The 19942-nt window shown below is 43.8% G+C and overlaps 1 protein-coding gene across 4 annotated transcripts in view; it reads right to left on the reverse strand.

The window, feature by feature from the left end:
- Nucleotides 1-3978: 3978 nt before the first annotated feature.
- Grh (grainy head) overlaps nt 3979-19942 on the reverse strand; it is a 144975-nt gene continuing 129011 nt past the window's right edge. For 2 of the 4 annotated variants that reach the window (XM_076782284.1, XM_076782283.1), the window contains 8 exons: nt 19726-19894; nt 15684-15795; nt 15082-15176; nt 14798-14968; nt 14019-14204; nt 12541-12993; nt 10048-10112; nt 3979-8080 (listed from right to left, as the gene is read on the reverse strand). In XM_076782284.1, the coding sequence (XP_076638399.1) occupies nt 7795-8080; nt 10048-10112; nt 12541-12993; nt 14019-14204; nt 14798-14968; nt 15082-15176; nt 15684-15795; nt 19726-19894 (1537 nt within the window). In that variant the 3' untranslated portion in view covers nt 3979-7794. The remainder of the gene's footprint in view (nt 8081-10047; nt 10113-12540; nt 12994-14018; nt 14205-14797; nt 14969-15081; nt 15177-15683; nt 15796-19725; nt 19895-19942) is intronic. The other 2 variants (XM_076782285.1, XM_076782286.1) reach the window with 2 other exon arrangements.

Below are 19942 nucleotides of genomic sequence, written 5' to 3' on the forward strand. Positions count from 1 at the left end.
CATGAACGACGACATGCGTCGCCGTCGGTTCGTGTCCGACCGAACGTGTAACCACCAGCAAGAGAACAACGCGTAAACCTTGGACCAGCACGAGATGTTGGGGCGCTGTTACCCGGAGGGATCCTGAGGCAGACACTAAGTTGCCAATCTGCTGAATGGCCGCTGCTCGAGCTTATAACGGGCTCGTCCTCCCCTCTCGTGCTCACTCTGCTGTTCTTTGCCCCTAGCAGGTTCGACGCTGTCGAGTCATCGGGCTCTCCTCTTCTTCTTTTACCGGCTGGCGAACGCTTCCATCCGTCCCCGTGGAGCCATCGCGAGGAAAAGGGTGGGCAGAGGGCGCGAACGAGAACCGTGGACCGCGACTAACGAGTTTCAATCTCTTGGAAATTGACGGATCGAGCACGTTTTTACCCCTACGCTGCCGGGAAAAGTAATAATAACGTTCGGTAAGTGTTTCGTAGAAATTAACTAAACGTGTAGGTTTCACACATTTTTTAAAGGAAGTTGTGTATCATGGCTTTCGATAGGTGTCACCGCCACGGAGTATTTTAATTCCATAATTTTGCTCATGTATTTATGCGTGCTCGAGGAATCTTGAATTTTAATTTACATATCCGTCGAGTGTAAATGTTTCGATGCACACGGTACTGATCTGATCGGTCGAAGAAGGCAGGGAACGATCCGTTAATGGCCGTAGAACAACCGTCGATCTTTTACTCGATTTTATTACTTATTTTTTCATCTTGGCTTTCGTAATGGTTTGTCAGTCGCTTTGACGATCGTCCGTACCTAATTTCCCCGTTCGATAACGAACGACAGGACTGTTATCCGATGTGTATCGGGAATATGTTATTCGACGGGTACGAAACACGCTTCTGGACGCGATCGAGTCGACAATAATTTCGCGCCGATGATTATGCAAGTTACGTGACGGAACCGGCTCAACTTTGATTTGTCGCCGTTCGAATGCCCTGTCGAACATGAATGCCGAGCTCAAGTCGCATTTGCATAGAGAGTACGATCCTCGGGCTGGCCTTGAAGAGGCCGGGTAGAAGGCTGCACGTAAGGGACGGCCGTGAACTTGCCAGCCGTGTGATCCTCGCGCTCCATCGCGAATGCCAAGCGGTAAGGTGTGCATTTCCTTTTGACCACGATGAATGGAATTTCTTAGAACCTGTCAGTGTACTTACACTGCACGGTGTTATAAAGATTGCTTCCGAACGATGTTCACGACGCGAGGAAAATCCGTTTTTCCGCCTATAAAGTTTGCCTTCCGAGACGATAATGCTCAGCTAGTAGATCACTCTCATTCCTTTTCTAATATTTTTTTTTTTTTTTGAGAAACTACAAAATTTTGTAACATATAAATTTCTCTCACGTGTTTCTATGGGTTTAAACAGGATCTACAAATTTTCATATTCAAGAAAATTTATATTGTAGACTGGAATGTATTTGCATATGTATCGTGGCTTTTATATTATTTTAGTCTGTAGTTTTGCTCACCCCTAATAAATGGAAGTGGAAGTATTAAAGTTTAAGCGATTAAAGTTCGGATAATAGGGGTTTTTTGGGCGTTGAAGGGGCCAAAAAATCAAGCACCTGTACCCACCGCGTGTCGACGCTCTTCGTTTACGAAAATAATATCAAGGGCAGTCCGTCGGACGAAACAAGAACGAAAAGAAGTTAGGACCGATCCGTGAGATGGACGTAAACTTAGCGTTTCGTGGTTCAACGAACTGCCTCTTAAAGGACGAGGAGAGGAAACCCGCGTTGCTTTGGTCTTTTTTCAGCTCCTCTCGTGTTTAGTTCGAGCAGGCCATTAATAATTCGCGCCAAAGAATCGTCGATTGTAGCGTGTTCGATATGTACGAGATAGAGTTTCTAAGAACTCTAATAGTCTTTGGATAACAGTGGAATCTAAATCGAAAGACATCGTTTAGAAAGAAAAAAGATAGAAAAGATCGTGAATTTAATTGCCAAATAAAAAGTAATATTAATAGAAATCGCATATTTGAATATAATTTTTCAATGTCGTGACTTAAATTCCGAGAAAGATGGCGCCACCCTCGGCGAAAGGGACTTCCAATAATTGATAAGGCGACTGCCACACTCGTCAAACCGGACCATTCCGAAAATGTTCGCGAGCTATTTGTAGGACCTGGAAGACCAGGGTATCTCGGAACGTTGAACTCCCGCTTTCGCAGAAAATTCTTCAGGGTTCGTCTGACGGAGGATCTCCCTTTTGGTGGCAAAGTCTTAATGGCGATGTCTGACGATGCTATCTTCGCGCTTAATTGCAAACCGATGTCACCGGAAAGATCAAGGGGACACGGTTTGTAATTTTGTTCATGGACACGTGGAATTCTTAGAGATGGAAAGCTTACATGGGTTTTTCCCCCGAGCGTATTGCGTTATTTGATATACACGTTCTAATTCGAAGCGTTCAATTTCTTCTTCGGCGCCTCTCTTGAACCTGATTTAAATATTCGAGTGATTTATGGCGGACACGTTATAACGTGTACATCCTCGAGACCCGAGAGATCGAACAGGATATTTCTTTTAACCCCATTCGTGGATTTTTAACGTTTGTTGTGGATTACTCAATGCGTTCGAGGACCGGTTTCGTATTCCGTCACTAACCGGTAAACGGTAAATGTTAAAAATTATTATAACATGCATATGTAAAACTAACTTTGAATATTATTGTATACGTTCGTTTCCAGCGAATCTGAAAGGGTTGAAGATTAGATAGATGATTATTATGTAAAACAGTTCGTCTACGATGAATACCAAAAGATTTTCGAGTATCGTCCTTTATCTTAATTTCGTTGTGGCGCCACTGTTGGATCACTGGCTCTCGAGTCTCGGAAACGTGGAAACCGGTTGCGTCAGGGTTGCTTTTTATTATGCGGCTATAAACAGTATCAATGCACTCCACGTTTTACAACGCTGTTTGACAAATAAAATGCACGATGTTTTCATTAAGTTGTTACACAGTGAAACTTGCTTCCATCGAATTTGAATTGTTAATTCTTGGAGGTATCCATTTAAGGTAGTTTCTTAGGGTGTGTGTACGTATAATCGACGAGGAACTACAAAAGAAATCGTACGTTATTTGAAGTTTTTTAAACCCGTCTCGAAGTAACTAAAGATTTGTCATTGCGTAAGATTTTCATCTGAAAATCTGTTGTTTAGCCAAATCGCGTGCATCGATCTCGGTAATCGTTACGTAAGAACCACCCTTCGTTCGCGAGTTATTGACCAGCAAGGAATTCGAACGACAAAGGCCAACGTGTGTACAGATAACTTTACGCCAGGGCCAGTGTCCCCCTACAAGGTCGTTTATTCACACGCGATCGTCACAGTAGGTATTCAAGCGTACAGCATGTAAACGATTAATGGTGACACTGAACATGAGTATTGGACTTGAAGCATCGTACTTAACGATCGATGCACCGGAAGGAAGACTAGCAAAGGTCTGGACCGATTCGATAGATCCAATTTTTCAACGTACCGTGTTTTTGGGAATTTATTTCTAAGTTTTGTATATTAAATATTCAAAATGACGACATCGTTTAAATTGATGGATGGTCTTGGAGCGTTCTTAACAATTGAGCTAAAAAAAATAGCACCGGCGCAGGCCCCCTCGATATCAAACGGTTCCCGTCCCAAACAACTTCTGGTATCTCTAAAAAGGAGTGGTCTCTTTTAAGTGCCTCGCCCCGTATACAACTGTGAAACCAACTTAGATCCCTCTAAAAGTTTGTCAGGCACCTCCGTCCAATTTTATGATCCGTGACTTGTTTTATCCTTTATTAGATTCTCGGCTAACAGGTTTCATCGGACACCCGATGCAGAGAATACTCCTCTGTTCCTCCGGCTTGACGGGGAACTTATTTCTATTACTCCTATTGGAGAACCATACACGTCTAATCTCTTAAAAGAATTATTCCTCGTCGTGGCAATGAAAACACGTAATTTATAAAACGTACTAATATAATATTTATTGTTTGCAATAAACAGCGTAATATAATATCACCTCTGGCACAATCTCACGATGGCAAGACAACGCGAAAAACGGTATATAATCGGGTACTCTGACATCATATCTGGGTCCGGGGACGTGGCTACGGATTCTCGAGCCCCGTCTAAACAAAACAGTACACTGTGCGCGTTCGGCCCTTGAGAAAAAAAAATTAAAATCGGGCCTAACATTTCTAACAAAATTAAGGCGTATGGGGCCTGTCGGGCGCGTTCCGCATCGTCGTTTAACGTGGTTTAAGTATGATATCGAGACACGGCTGGGAAACGGCCACGAGAAGCGCTCAAAGCTCGCGGCAAGTACGAAACGCAGCGAACAAAATCGTACGAGTAGAGAAAATGGCGGACGAACCGTAGACGCGGGGGCGTTTTCTCTTTCGTCGCGCGAAGCTGACGTTTCACCAGTCTGGTTCAGCGATTTGAGCCTCCTCCTGACCCTGACGCAGGCTGCCTTTCCATAATGTATCATTAATTAATAATATTTAATAAACGTAAGGATAATAAAGGGATCGTGCGATAGCAATAAAAAAAAAAAAAAAAAATAATATCGTTCGCAGCCGCTCGTGCACGCGCGACGAGTCCTCTCGAGGTGCAAACGGCGTTATGACGAATAGAACATTTGGGTGGTTCGAGGGCTGGGCTGTGTGCGCGTGGCTGTGGGTTGAGATATCGATTACGGTTAAAAATGTCATGGAGCAACGCTAACAATCTTCATAATCTTGTAGATATCCCTATTCTCTCTCTTTCTCTCTCGACTCTCAGGCATACACACTCCTCATTCACTCGCGTACTTTCGCACATTACACTCTCTTTCTCGCTTCTTCCTCCGACACACTCATCCCTTGTATAAAAATAATAATAATAATAATAATAATTATATACGGTATTACGTAGCTCTAGTCAATAGAATCAATAATATTAATAATATCAAACTATATGCTGTTCTTGCAATAGATGTAACAAAATATAGTACTCATTATAATAATATGCATTTTACAAGCGTATTTTGATCCTTGCTTTGATATCGGTGTGTCGCGACGTATGTGTAGCGTGTGTATGATTTGTGGAATGCTCTCTAGTCGAACCTAAACGCGACTAATTACCATTTTATTATCGATGATGTGCGTGTACGTGTTTGTGTGCGTATGTATACAGGCGTAACTTTCTCGTTTGATCCGATGAAAAATTACGCGACGAGAAATGGCAGAAATGGCTCGCTTTCGACGGTGGCACGTTAACGTTATTTCACCTTAAAAACAATATGATCGCAGGCTATCGGTACCATTGTACCCTCGTCGCCTGGGACGACTTTTTTCGCCGGAAGTCGTTGACGATTATTCGCGCACACTCGTGTCTGCCATGATCGACGATCGAACTCGGGTTTCACAGGGGCTCGCGTTCACCATTCGATCCCTTTGGGGATTCGTGTGCATACGGTTTCGAGGGTGGCAATGGAAAATGGTCTCTTTTCTCTCCACTACACGCTACGCTATCTAAGAAGACGTCCTAGGCGAATGGAAAAATGAAATTACATCCCCCAAAGGGTCGTCCAACGTTCGAGCAGGGGTCGCGTTGACAGATCGATTATAGCGATATAACGTGATTGCTTATAGTAATCTACACTAAATATCGATGACGCGTCGTTCACTGGTGATTCCATCGAAATTTACCGGCGCGTCTTGCTAGTCTTCTAATGGATTATTCGTTTTTCCGTTTTCTTTTTTACAATCGTCCATGAGGGTTACGTATTTGAGTAATACTTGGTCTTTGTATGATATATCGAAGTAATCCTGGGGCACTCAGGAGGTTCTGGAATGATAGTGAAATACCTAAACGATACTTACTAGTATTAAGTAAATGGACAGTTCGTGCAAGTAGGAAAGATATGTGAAAAAGGGAGGATACGATACTGCTTCTCTTCTCGCGATCGAAATAGACTTTTAATTAGGCAGCTGGTGGACTCGATGCAAGAAGCGACTCTTTCGTGTTTGGTAAAAAGGACTCCAGATATTCTGTGTTTCCAAAATATGATCACGAGTTATTTCCTTTATAATTTAACATCTTAAAGTAATATTTAACTTTTATGCACGATATTCAGAGTTTTGCATAAGCTGTTTGGACCTAATTTTGACTCGAGGCCCTTCTACCAAACGTCAAAGAATTATGACACTGATATGCTTCAGAACTTACGATTGAATGGGTGCGCGTGTGTGTATGTGTGTATGCGAGCGTAATGATACGAAGAGATAATGCTCGGATGGCACCCTATCTTGGAATGGCGTCGTTGAGAATTTTTTTAAGTTCTAAGCGCGAGTCTTGCTATAAAATAAACATTCGCGTCCTTACAGATGGCTAAGAGCAGCGACGCTTCGCTTCGTCGAACGTGCGAACGAGAATTTTTAAACTCTAAATCGACGATACGATAAAATAGAGTGGACATTTTCATATACAATCTATACGTCATACGTATTGCTTAACATGTAACGAAGAGGGGAAGGGGAATGGAGGGGATCGGGGCAAGGAGGTTCCTTAAATCAATTTTGATTGATTTACATATAGCCGTCGCGTTTCATCCACGACGCCACGGTATCTCTCTAAGCTAACAACCATCGATATAAATTGTTCACAAGTGAAAACAAACAAAAATATAAAATAACGAGTCGCCCTGCGTGGTTAGAAACACGCTTCCTCGCGAAATTGCGCTTCGAATCGACGCCAACGCTGGTACAGGCTGTTCGACGACCGGTATTATACGGAGAAGGAAAGATCAGTCTCGGTGGACAGTGTCGAGTAATTTTTTTATCGAAACGCCACGCCTTTCAGGGCTGATCTTTCGTTCTGCCAACTATACATTCCGCGCACACGAGCTATAATATTTTTATCATAAAATTTCCAACAGCGTACCAAGAGAGCGTACTCTTGGCGGTAACAAATACGAGGTTGGTTCAAATATAATCGTGACTCTTTCCGTATTTATGGAACCTCGACTCAATCGAATCGTTATTTATAACGAGACAAACTGAATTGACTGAAAAAATAAATAAAATTTTCATCTTACCTGTCTATCGTTCTACGAATCTTTTACATCTATTACGTTGTATTCTTGGGGGGGTGGTACAAACTCTAGCCACGTCGCTGCTTCCGTATGCCAAGGTACACGCCCAATAAATCCACGAAAAACAGGATCCCGTTTATACGCGAACCACCCTCGCAATTTCGTAGAACGTGTCGAGAACCGACTATCGATATTGACAAAACGCGTCCTCGAGATCAAACGTCCACCCGTGTCCGCGGAATCCCCGCGTTCGAACGACAACCGCCCGCGCCAGCGTTGCCCGAGCATCGCAAGACGACCAACTACATCAACTAACAATCTGATTTGACTTCTTACGATTATACGGTACGGACAAGTACGTCGGTCCGTTCAGCAGTCCCAAAGTACAAACAGCAGAAAACGTTGCTCCTCGCGTAATGGGACGTTCGCCGAACGCGTCTTCGTTTCTTCCTGGTCTTCGTCCTCGCGCGATCGTTGATCGGGATCCAAGCGTTCGATTATCCTTCGCGCTGGTCTCTGAAAAGCTCCCTCGTCCCTCGTTTTCGAACTATCGAGCGTCCTTTCGCATTGCACCGTCGCCGATGATCCATCGGGCTCTCGCGATCATCGTCGGCTGCTCCGTCCCACGGACTTATTTACACAACGAAAGCTACGGTATATGCGTATAAGTTTATTTTTCCTCGCGGCACCGTGTCGCCTCACGTGTTCCCGTTGTCGTGGACGTGCGAGTGCCCGTGGGCGGAATTGGCGAGCGGCGAGTGAGCTATGTGGGCGGGCGACGAGGGTAGCACGATCAGGGTGACGTCGTAGCCAGCGGTGGCCGGCGGGTCGCCCGGGTCGCCAGGATCACCAGGCGATCCGGGATTGTTCGGGTTGCGGTCGTTGCTGGGGTCCGGGTTTACTCTGGAGTGGCTCACCTCCAGGAGGAACAGGTCCTCGTCCACGTAATATCGGATCATGTCGTCGTCAATTTTCGCTGTAATTCTGAAACAGGTCGATTGAAACGTCGTTAACGTCGATTGCGATCGCGGTGTATGCGCGATCGTGACTACCCTGCTTGGAAGGACAATGTTCCGGGAATGGGGCGTACTTGGTACTTGATGGAGGAAAGTAGTTTGATCGACGTGTGATGGAAGAGTTGTAATAAGCACGCATGAAGATCGAAAAGAACAGTTCAGCTTGCGAGGAGAGCTCACGGGCGCGGACTAGAATCTCTGTGTGTGTGTTCGTCGAAATGGGATTATTCTCTTGGGATATTTCAGTTTAAAGTTTTGTTGTAAATGCAAACGCAGGCGAGGCGAAATGTCGTGTCGGGGGCAGCCATTTTCCATCATTGCGTGCCAACGCATCCTTGGCGAACCGAGCACAAGTCGTTCCTTTCCTATTGCAACAATATTATAATTTTTCTGTTTCTATAGATCTTCCGTAGATTTTTTAAAACGATTTTCTGAAACACATTAAATCGGTGATATTCCGAATATTAGGCGTATTTATTGCAACTTTGTTTTATCACACGTCAAATAACTATTGTTTGCATGAAAAATGGCCATTTTCGAACAGTGTCCTTTGGGTCGAGGTTCGACGGAGTGGCGGCAACGGGTGCCCGAGAATAACGTGTAAATTAGAACCTGACATTTCATGTGTTTCGTGTCGAGGGGCAGGAAATTTTGAATTCTGTCGCATTCGTTCGTGTGAGGTACATTTAAAACAGAGTATGGCTGAGGAAACCTTGCTCGATAGCTCGACAGATTCGATCGCGCGTTAAGAATCCTTTTAAAGAAACAGATTTACGTTTGTTGCAATTGAAACATCGCCACACGAATATCGGGGATGAAAGGAGTACTATTATGCCCATGTCAGACATAAAAATTAACAATAATACGTCTTAATTACACTAGAATGAAAAGAAAAAAGAAATAAAAATTTAGATCGTTCAAATCCGCCCATTACATTGACGATAATTATTAATCATAAACTTCGGAAGTGTATAAAAAAAAAGAAGTATTGATTAAATGAGGAGTGAATTACACTACAGAAGGTACAGTTGTACACTGTTTCAATAACTTAACGATTAAAATTTTAACGTTCTTCAATGTTGAAAATGAATAATCGTGCCAAAATTTTATGAGGAAAATAAGAGAAAATCCCTGACCTCGGAGACTGAAACGATCCTAGCAGGATCGACAGAAGATTACGATTTAAATGCGATTCGAGCAGGCGATCCTCCAACTACTTCGAGTGACCAATTATAAATTACCGTCAAAGTCATCAAAATTGAAACATCCTTGGTGAATTTCGATAGCGGCGCCGAGACAAGGCTTATCGGGTGCATCATGCCTGGTCAAAGCAGGGCGTTGCGCGCGAATCTGTCGGTTACCGAGACCGCGGTATCAAAAGTGAACGACGAGCGGAAGTTCCGTGAAACGCGGCCGGAAAGTGAAAACACAAAGAGCAAGAACAACAAAACACACGTTTAATCTCAGGCAAATGAAGTGGCGTGATGCGTCCGAGAGGCACGATATGTACATGCTGGTGTCTAAGAAGCAAAAGTAGGCATGCGGAGAAGACGTGCGGAGGCAGGCAAAAGGCAGGCACAGGCGCGCTCGATTACTCGTGACAGAAGAAAAAGACAAGTAGCAGAAGAGATTAGTGGATTAGTCGGAGCATCAGGACGACGCGGGGTGAGAGCGTGGCCCGTCAAAGAGAAAGAGAGAGAGATCGGCGCAAGTACCAGGCAGAAAGAAGTAATTAGAGAGTATCAAACGGCGTGGTAGATCGAGCAAGAAAATGATAGAGCAAGAGAAAGAAGATACGGTGGATAGAGGCACGATCGCAGCGTGATAGGGAAGAGACTACCGAACCAGCCGGAGAGAAGTCAGGCAATGTCACCGTTATGGCATGCACTACGTGGGCGGTGCATGCAAGTAAAGATGACACTCTACTAAACTTACCCCTTTGTGTTTTTGCGATAGAGGTTATTAATACTCGAGGATGCAATTTTGTACTTTGACTCAATCTGTAAAATAGAAAAAAGTAGAACATTAGAAATTTTGACAGTGGTTGCGGACCATCGGGTCGGGGAGTTTTCTCCGTGCTCGACCCCCGAGGAAAGGCTACCGTAAAAAAAAAAAAAAACTGTATCGAGTCCGCGGACGCGTCGAGACAGAGACAAGACGAGAGACAGAGAAGGGACAGAAGAGCAGATTCGTCGCGTCTAGGAGGATAGAAAGAACGATAGGCCGACTCGAAAAGAGAGATACACATCGGGCGGGGGGGTTGGGTGGGAGGAGAACAGAAAGAGAAAACGCGATCACATACGGTTAAAAACAGTTCGCACGATCGGTCCGCGGCGGACGAAATGGCGACTGGACTCTCGTACCGGAGCACGCGCGTGAAATAATAGAGGAGGAACGCGAACAACGAATACCATGTTTTGCAATTTCTTTCCACTTTTTTCTTCTGCCACTGGATCGCTAGCAACAATGCGACCATCGGTGTCTTCTAGCTTACCGAGCAATGGTTCCGGCGCGGCTGGCGACGCCGAAACCATCGTTCGTGTCAGGCAACTCAGGGGTTAATCGATCGCGCGTCGTCGACAGACGACGAAACATGATCGTATTAATTTGTGAGGATTTTTGGAGGAGTGATGCATGCGCGTTAATATTAATACCAGCGTATGGAACGGTGCAACAAGTATTAATAATGGGTGTGGTATGTCCCCTCGCATGCATGGCTAATACATCATGGGTGTGTTTCTTGTAATATTATCCCGTGTATACTCTCGCGCATCACTCATTACTCATACCGGGGGCAACGGGTGTCAAAATCGAACACGGCCGCGCGGCTATACGTGATTAATCGGCCGCGTCGAGATTATCGCGATGTTAACCGTCGCGAACGTCGAAACGGGCCGCGCGTGTCGCTTTCTATCGGGACTTGTTACCGTGCAGGTTTCGAAACGTTCGTTCGTTATAAATAGAATCGAACGATACCGCGTTTTCGAACGCACCCGAGCCTAACCGTGGCTCACTTATGTAACGCGCCAATTTTTTTTCGACGGCCCTGGCTCGCGTGATTTCTCCGTTTGAATTTTCCTGCCCTTTTAGAAACGGGATTACGAACGAATCACGAGCCGCGAACGCGTGAATTTTATTCGCGAATAACGAATAAAAATTCATTCGCGAGTTTGAAACCTCTCGACGGATTCTTCGAACCGTTATCCAGGCGGACGGAAGCTAGTTTGCGATCGAATCTAAAATGTTTCTTTCTATAATTGCCAATTTTATCTTTTAATTCGTTGTAGATTTTGTTTAGACAAGAGTTTTGCCCGTTTCTGTTCGATATCGTTGGACGAATCGGTCTATAGTCGGTTTGAAGGAAGAATCATCTAGGGAGACCTCCCACCTTTCCAATATAGAGAATTTTACCCCCACTCTGTTGGGTGATAGCGACGGGTTCGAGAGTACCGCGTGCAACGTACAAATCTGATGAAATAATATATATTTAACACGTTCGCTACCAAGCATCACGAGAAATCCCAACTCGTTATTCAGAATATTTAGTGTAGATACTCATAAATTACGATAGCGAACGTGTTAACCATTAATTCAAGCATACAAACCCCATCCTGGTCTTTGGTCCTCGAGTAACTTGAAATAAAAATTGATAATTATTTACCATGTTAACGATCTCATCGATTTCAATGACCTTGAAGTATGATGAGTGGGAAGATCATCGAGTATCTTCGACTCGTGATTGAGGGTTGTTCACACCTAGTTTCGAAATTATTGGCATTAAAAAATAAGAGAAACATGGTAGATTATTATAATTCATTTTTGAGTCTCAAACACAGATCCAAACTCCTTTTTAACATACTCTAAAACCATTAAAATCGATGACGTCTATACTAATATAAACGACTGGTTTTAATAAGAAAATTCTTTGATTCTGTTGCTATGCAGAACGTGTGTATCAGTTGGTTTTATCGAACAAACGACAGTAGATCCATCCCCCTGCCTGATATATTTATGAACCTTTCATTTTTAACATACTTCGAGGACATTGGAACGGTGTAGCTATTAACATGGTAAATAATTACCTAAGAATCGTGTAGTGTATTTAGGTAAACGTATCAATAATCGAGTGATTGAATCAAAGGCAATCCTGGTGGTCATATCGTTCGTCTCAAAAAATCAAAAAAACATATTCCATAATGTATCGACTACTGGTACATTTACTCCAAAACTGTCAATCGGTCGTAAAAGTCGTGTTCCGTTCAGACTGCGAAAAAATAAAAGTGGGAGTTCAAATCAGAACTTCATCCCCCCAACTCGATTCTTCCTTCCTGCAGGCGAACCCCAAAATGGCTGACGCGAATCTATGCGTGTCTAGGTGTGTTGGACCCGGTGCGTGTGGTCTAAAGAAGAATTCTAGACGTGTCTTACAGCGTTTAAAAGTCCCTGGACGGTCGGTGGCGTCACGTGCAGGGGTGTGTAGACGTCCTCGGACTCCTGGCGAACGTAGAGCATCACCCTTTCCTCGGTGTCGGCTGGCCGCAGATGGGGCGGTTGTTGTTGAAGGTGTAGTCGGTTGCCAACACCGGATACCACCGTCCCGGCTAGTCCTGCCTGTTGCACGCCCTGCAGCACCGAGCCCTGTAGCTCCTGGACCTGCATCAGCAACGAGTCCTTCTTGTCGTGCAGGCTAGTCAGATTGTCGGGCGGAAAGTGGTTGTGGAACTTGAGGGCAGGCAAGCTGGGTCTGCCGCAGGCTGGGTAAGGGCTGCTGCCACCCGCCTTCAATCCTCCGCCCTCGCCATTACTGAGGGACGACGTGTCGGTGTCGCCACCGCCCCCGCCGCCGCCTCCGTAGAAGCCTGACAACTCCATTGTCGAGAACTGTCGTGGAACAAGAAACAGACATTTTTGCTATTTGCAAGCACGAGCTACTCGTAATCGATCTCGAATTCTTTTCACACATCAGTAATGGATCAAAGAGAAATGTTTCGGATCAAACTTGGCTTCCAGAGAATATCTCTCTTCTATAAATTAGAATTAGAATTATTCCATGTATCGATGATCGACGTACGCAAGAAATTATGATCTTGAATAATTTTTAAAATAAGGTAGGTCTGAAAGGGACCCCCAATTTACGAAGGAGCCAATTTATAGAAGTTGAAGTTTGACGAGTTAAATTCGTCTATTGTTTAATGTCTGTGGACTCTAGTCATGTTTATAGATTTCGGAGAATATTTATTTGTTCGGAGTATATCTGAGTATACTATTTCTAGCAGGCACTGTAGCTTGTTCTATATGGTTGGTATCGCGATGTAAGAGTTGCGTTTCGTGGAGAGTTTTGGCGGTGTTGAGAGCAGAGGATTGTGATGGATACTACATAGACATTGTTGGCAGCATTTTAACCCTTTCGTTCGGACAACAATGTTTTACGTTCACAGAAAGATCGTTTAAAAAAAAAACCATATGATTGCGAGAGAATCTCATTGGTTAGCTGCGTTTCCAACCAATGATAGTCGTTCCAAAAATAGTCTTCTCTACTATTAGTACCCGTAACAGAGATAAAACACAACTACTATACAGATGATACAAATCTTATGCCAATTCCTGTATAGTATTTCACTGTTCCTCCTCTAGTGGCACTAGTAGTAGAGAGTAACTTAATTTTGAGTTAAAATAACGTAACAAAAGTTCTCTATTCTTTCGGGAGGCATGTTCAGAAATGTTTGGAAACCACTAACGTGGAGTATTCGCGAGTGTGATAATGTTCGAGAAATATATTGAAAAATTGAAAGTATTTCGAAGAAGATAGTGTCGTAAGTTGTGTACGAAATTTTCTTGGTGAATGTGTGCTTCGAAGAAAGTGTTCAAAAGGGGAAAAGAATAGTGGAACAGTACTGTATGGGTACCTTGTCAATGGTGTGCTCCGCCGGTGGGGAAAATAGGACTGGAGGTTTGTGAAGGTCCACCATCGAGTAAAATTCGCTGCGTTCCGTGACAGAATGGTACAGTTCGTCGAGCTTTTTCCTGCCAGTGGCCGTCATCTTCCTCTTCGCTGCTCTCCTCTCCTCGTCGCGAGTCTTCCTCTCGGCCCCCTGGTAAATAACATCAGTAATTCATGAGTTTTTAGATTCGAGCTACTTCATTTTATACAAAAGCAAAAAAGCTCATAGGGGCTTAGATCGAGCCCCTGTAGCTCCCTTCCTCGTATCCGCCACTGTTTCCTTATAAATAACATGCAATCGATAGGTAGAAATAGAAATCTGATCCGTTAGAAAACAATCGCTTCGAGGAAATAATTACATATAAAATAAATTGTGGTTATTGGAGCGTTTCTTGGAAAGATGTATGCTGCGATTAGGTTTAATAATAGAGTATCCTTTCTTGCCCATATTGTGCAACATCTATTTCAGTATAGCGAGTTTTAATGGAAGATTCTTATAAATAGAAAAATAATCGAGAAACGACCAGCAACTAATCGATACTTATTTATTTTATCTCCAAGCATACCTTCTAATCCATATATTTATCATTCATAAAAGGTACGAACCCTGTAAGACAATAAAGTTAGTAGTTCTAGACCTATTACCATTAATCTAGATCTGCTCCGTTAACTGCAATTTTGTTTCGAATAGTATTTTAATTTACTTCGTAATGAGGTTGAAAAATGGAGGTAAATTACAACTACCTTATCGCAAAAGACTTTGATCTGACAGTAGCCACGATGGGACGGCGGTGTGTACGAGTGGGCGTGCGGGGGTGGTTCCTCGTAAGTGTCCACTTGGATATGCAGAGGCAAACCCTTCACACCCTTCTGACTCGAGAAATCGGTGCTGAGACACTGTACCGCCACGTTGATCTGCAACAAGACACGCAAATACCTCGATCTCATTAAATTTCTCGTTAAAGTTTTCTATAGATCGCAATATGGAAACGTGAATCTCTTTAATGAACGATAAAGGGCTCTCGTACCTTCGCCGAGGATTCGAGTGGATTCCAATAAACGGCAATCGCGTTGTGTGCAATTTCCTCTATGCAGCCCACCAGTCCCACGCTGTTCTTCGTGTCTGTAATGTATAGATCATTGTCAAAGTCGCAATCACTCTGCACGGGCTCGAAAGGGCGCCATTTTGCGCCATCTTACCGAACTTGCAAAAATCCTATATCGAGCGGCTTGCGCAGAAAATATCACGACAGTGATAAAAATTAAAACGTCAGAAATAATTTAGTAAACTATTTACTTGTAATTATTGTGTAGACCTGATATTTTTTTTAGTAACACAGTAAAAGTTATAGTGTTCCACTTTAGAAAATTATACGGAGATTATGCACCGTTCGATCCCCTTTTAATATTGCCTTACGATATTTTTATCTATCCCCAACCGTTTTATGGATACAGCGTTTTCCACTTGCGTGGGACACTGTGTAATTACGAAAGATATAAAGATGTAAGGTTTTAGTTTTGATCGAGCGAACTGATTAGAATGTAATTTGTGCGTGTGTATACGATGGTACCCATTATTCAGAAGAGGATTTAATGGTACAAGCTTGGCGATTTTGCACGCTTTACTTACCCGCGTCGAGAATACGTTGCTTGACAGAATGTTGCCTTCCGTGCCAGAACTGCCACGCCTTAATCTCGTCTTCGGGGCTCTTCTCTTCTCGGAACATCAACATTACCACGCTCTGCGCGACAAACCATCAAGAAAACGGCGTAAGTACTTTATTAAGGTTAATACTGTAAGGGTAGATAAACATGGTTTCCGCCGACGTATTTTATACTATTCTTTTTTCAGTTTGTTTTTCGAACAGCAGGCATAATTTCACGTGATCGTGTTTTAGTACCTTCTGCAGCTTCTTAACGTCGAGGTTCCGTTATGGTTCTTTAGATCAGATTAACTAATTCTCAATGAAACGCTCTGTCTCCGCGATGGATACGTTTTGGATAATATTCGAAAAAAAGAGCGACGAAATTGAAAGTAACAGACGGGAAGCATTTTTACGAGACTCACGGGTAAAAATGCAGTTTTGCTCATTTTCAACAGGAAACGTTCGTGCAAAAAATTGACGTAGACGCAATGGCAGCAGGATGCAGAGGATTAACGTGGTTCGTAGAACAGGCGGCGAACGAGACGTGGGAAAAACAACCATATCGACGATCGAGTCGAAAGTTTAGATCGTCTGTCTGTCGCGACAGACAGAGCGAGTGTACGCAAGATCGCGTGCATCATAAATTACACGGTAGCGTGCAATTATGTAATGCAAATTACAGAGATTCTGGGATCAATAGGCATCAATGAGCGGTTCTGCGTATTTCGCGGCGGGAATTTTTCAAATTTCACGCATAATGATGCGCCTGCGCGACCCCCGCGGTATCATTTGTTTTCGACGATTAGCGGGCAATGTTGACCAGAATGTAATTAAATTTACAACTGGAATTCCCAATTGATAATTGCAGTCAATAATATTTTAAATCGCAAACGTCAATTCTAATTATAATTAGAATCTATAAGTAATCAATTAGAAGTTATGGCCTCTGGAAAATTGGACCACTTTTATGGGGGTTTTCTCAGTTTACGGGTATAAAGAACAACTTTTCGAATATTCTTAGAATTCCTGCATATTCTACATTAAAACAGGCGTTGTTTGCATTTTGAAACATTAAAATCCTTCAATCCGTTCAAAAGTTATGATGTTTTAAACATACGCATGAAACTTCAGGGGAATCATTCATTCATGGTCAGACATTATATTATCAGTAAGGAATTTTTTTCTCGAAAGTGCGTAGGATTTTGACGGTATGTGTAATGACCAAAAATGATTGTAATGAACCTCCACAACCGAAAATAATTTTTTTAGAATGATTTGAAATTTTTTAATTTCGTCGAAAAATTTTTCCACCCTCTCTATGATAGTTATTCAGATAACCGGGTGCCGGATAATCCGAACACTACTGTACCAGTTTTCTTGATTTCCCTGGTTGATTCCTTGATTTCTTGTTGGTAAGACTGGACAATGCTCGATCGGTAACGGAAAATAACGCGGAATCTGTTCGCGCAGCGCCAAGGCGGCAAATTTCGCGTGAGCGTGGCATCGTTCCCGCGACATAGACACGCTTGAACGCTCGGCTCCGCGCAGGCATATAAATCACGCGGTACCGTATAATCCGGTAGCATAAATCGCACCATTCGACACTGCTAATTCCCAATAAACGACCGCGTATTCGTAGATAGCCGTGTTTTCGATCTTTTCCACCGTTCGCGATCGTGATTCATTGGTAAAAATGTGTCGTACGGCCGAGGTGCAATTATGTTGATTAATCGACTGGGACACGGGACAGTCGATTTTTATCTCGTTGCGAGCTGTCGATCGAACGATTGGTCGTTTCGATTAAAATGGCGGCCGTGGATCGCGTTGGCTGCCTACGTCTCTGTAATTACGGGGTATAAGGTTTCGGTGTATGAAACTGTGGTCTACGAAGAAAGGAACGCGCTATAGAAATACTAGAGATTGCACGTTAATAGAAGTCATTTAAGACGCTACTAAATGCGCCTTTAGTGCTTCCCCGAGACGCGAGTACGAAACTGCTGTGCATTCGATAATAACTAAGTACGCTTATCGCCGTAATTATTGCGTAGAGAAGTTTACGAGTCCGTACATCTTCGAATGACTGGACGAAAGTTTGAATTCGATAATTCGAGAGTAAGCCATTGGTCAAAGAATATCTAGAAGAGGAACGTCGTCGGGGTATCTCGTACGGGACAGCACCGAGTCTGCGTGACCGACGGGTGTCGATAGAGACCTCTGTCGACCGCTCGTACGACCATAAGTTCCTCGTTGCACCGCCGTTTAAACTGCCCGATCAGATAAAACGCTAACCTTCGCGACTAACTAGTTACCGCGTGTCCCCGGGGCGTTTTCACGGGTTAATATTCATACCCCGGCCGCGTACAGATTGCCGACAAATAATTTAGAATCAGGCAACCGTTCGACGGCGGTAGGCGATGAAAAATACCCGGCTGGAAGTCGCCACGATAACGCGGGCTTCGCGTGAGCGTGACATCGGTCGCGACAGAAGCACGCTCGAGTGCGCAGGCCAGCGTTCTGCGGGGATTTTTCGTGATTCGGGTGAATGGGCGAACAATTGCACGCACTGAGAAAACGCTGGGTCTATTAGCAAATAGAGATCCGATTTGAAGATACCTTAACGCAAAGAACGGTACCGGAATAAAAGGAAATAACTTGTTTACGATTAGTGGGTATATTATTCGGAAATACTTGACTATTTCAATTGCTAAGATTAGATTGGAAGTAGGACTTCGATTAAAAGAAGAATCAATGATTTCATTAGGGTTTTATCATTATTTCCCGTTGCTCAATCTTCCAGTACTCACCAGTAGAGGGCTACGCTCTCTCACAAGTACTGACCATCAATTGCCCCTGCGTTTAAGGCAGGACCTGCTTACGCATTTCCTTCGTACAAGCAACTATAAATACGTCGAGGTACTATTCTCTTAGTTGAAATAACGCTTGCATTAGAGGAACAACAGAAATGAAGATGGAGTCTCCCATCCAATTTTGAACGATCTATTACCGATCTAGCTACGAAATTAATCGAGTGCATTTGGTCATTGAAGGAGGACGGAGTTTATAGCCAAAAGAATCGGAAGAAGATTGCAAATGGAGTCTCGTGGCATAGGCAAACGAGGGTAAACATAGATGGAGTAGAGCAGAAGCGTTTGTGGAGGGGTGCACGGATAAGCAGTAATTTTGTACGTACGTAGACCGTTCGAATCGCCACGCGGCTGGACGCTCGATTAGCAATTAACGAGGAAGTCGTAACTCCTAGCGGGAGGGAAAAAGAAAAGAATCGGCAGCTTTATCAGGATGGAAATTGCTAACGGTGCGCCGTGCTGCCAATTAGAGTCGCGAGAACAAACGACCTCGTCCGACTTCTTCTTTCGACGCGAACGCCCCGGACGGGCTGCGCGAATTCTATCGCTCGTAGGAGTCGGTAAACGAGCGTAATGCTATGCAACGCGATGCAACTCGGCCTAATGCGATTTAAGACGGAGCACGACGCAATTTCGCGTGACCATGTTACGCCGATGAGCGCGCCTCGGGGTTATTGTTTACTGTCGCGGGGAGTTTTATTCGGCGTCTCATTGTGTCGCGCTTCCCGTGCATTACCTGGACAGGACTCCAGAGCCAGGAGTGCACCAGAGTTGGCCAGATTTTATTCGCGAATAACTTAATTAGAATTTATTTGCGAATTTTTTCAATCCGACGTTCGAACTAACGAAGTATTGTGCATGCATCCTACAACGAGGGTGAGGCTGAGACTACATAAGTGAAATTAGAAATTAGTAAGACAATGTATTTGCAACAATCGCTGCAAGTTTCGGTGCAGATGCGCTTGGATTTTTTCTAATTTCACGTATAATCGTTTCGTCCTCTACGCTTCTTGTTAGTAATATTTCCTTCAGTTTTTTACTTTTACAGATTAAGAATTCCTGAAGATCATATGGAAAGAAACATCGCTCCGAGCGAAATAGCGATTAAGATTTCTGTTACAATTTTTATTACTACTGACATGTCAAAATGGTTTTTGCTTACCTTGACAGTCTGTCCAGCTTTGAGGGTGGGTTTGTCAGGATCCGGGACATAGTCCAACGTGATCCCGTAGAATTGTCCCTTGTTGATGTAGGTGATTCTGTCGTCCTCGCGGCGCTGCGACGTGCTGATCGGCGACTCGAGGTGATATTTGAATCCATAGGCGGAGAATCTGCACGTGGATTACGCCAATGAGAAAAACTCGGTACGATTTAATTGG

Source organism: Colletes latitarsis, chromosome 14, assembly GCF_051014445.1.
Source record: "Colletes latitarsis isolate SP2378_abdomen chromosome 14, iyColLati1, whole genome shotgun sequence".
Lineage (NCBI taxonomy): Eukaryota > Metazoa > Arthropoda > Insecta > Hymenoptera > Colletidae > Colletes > Colletes latitarsis.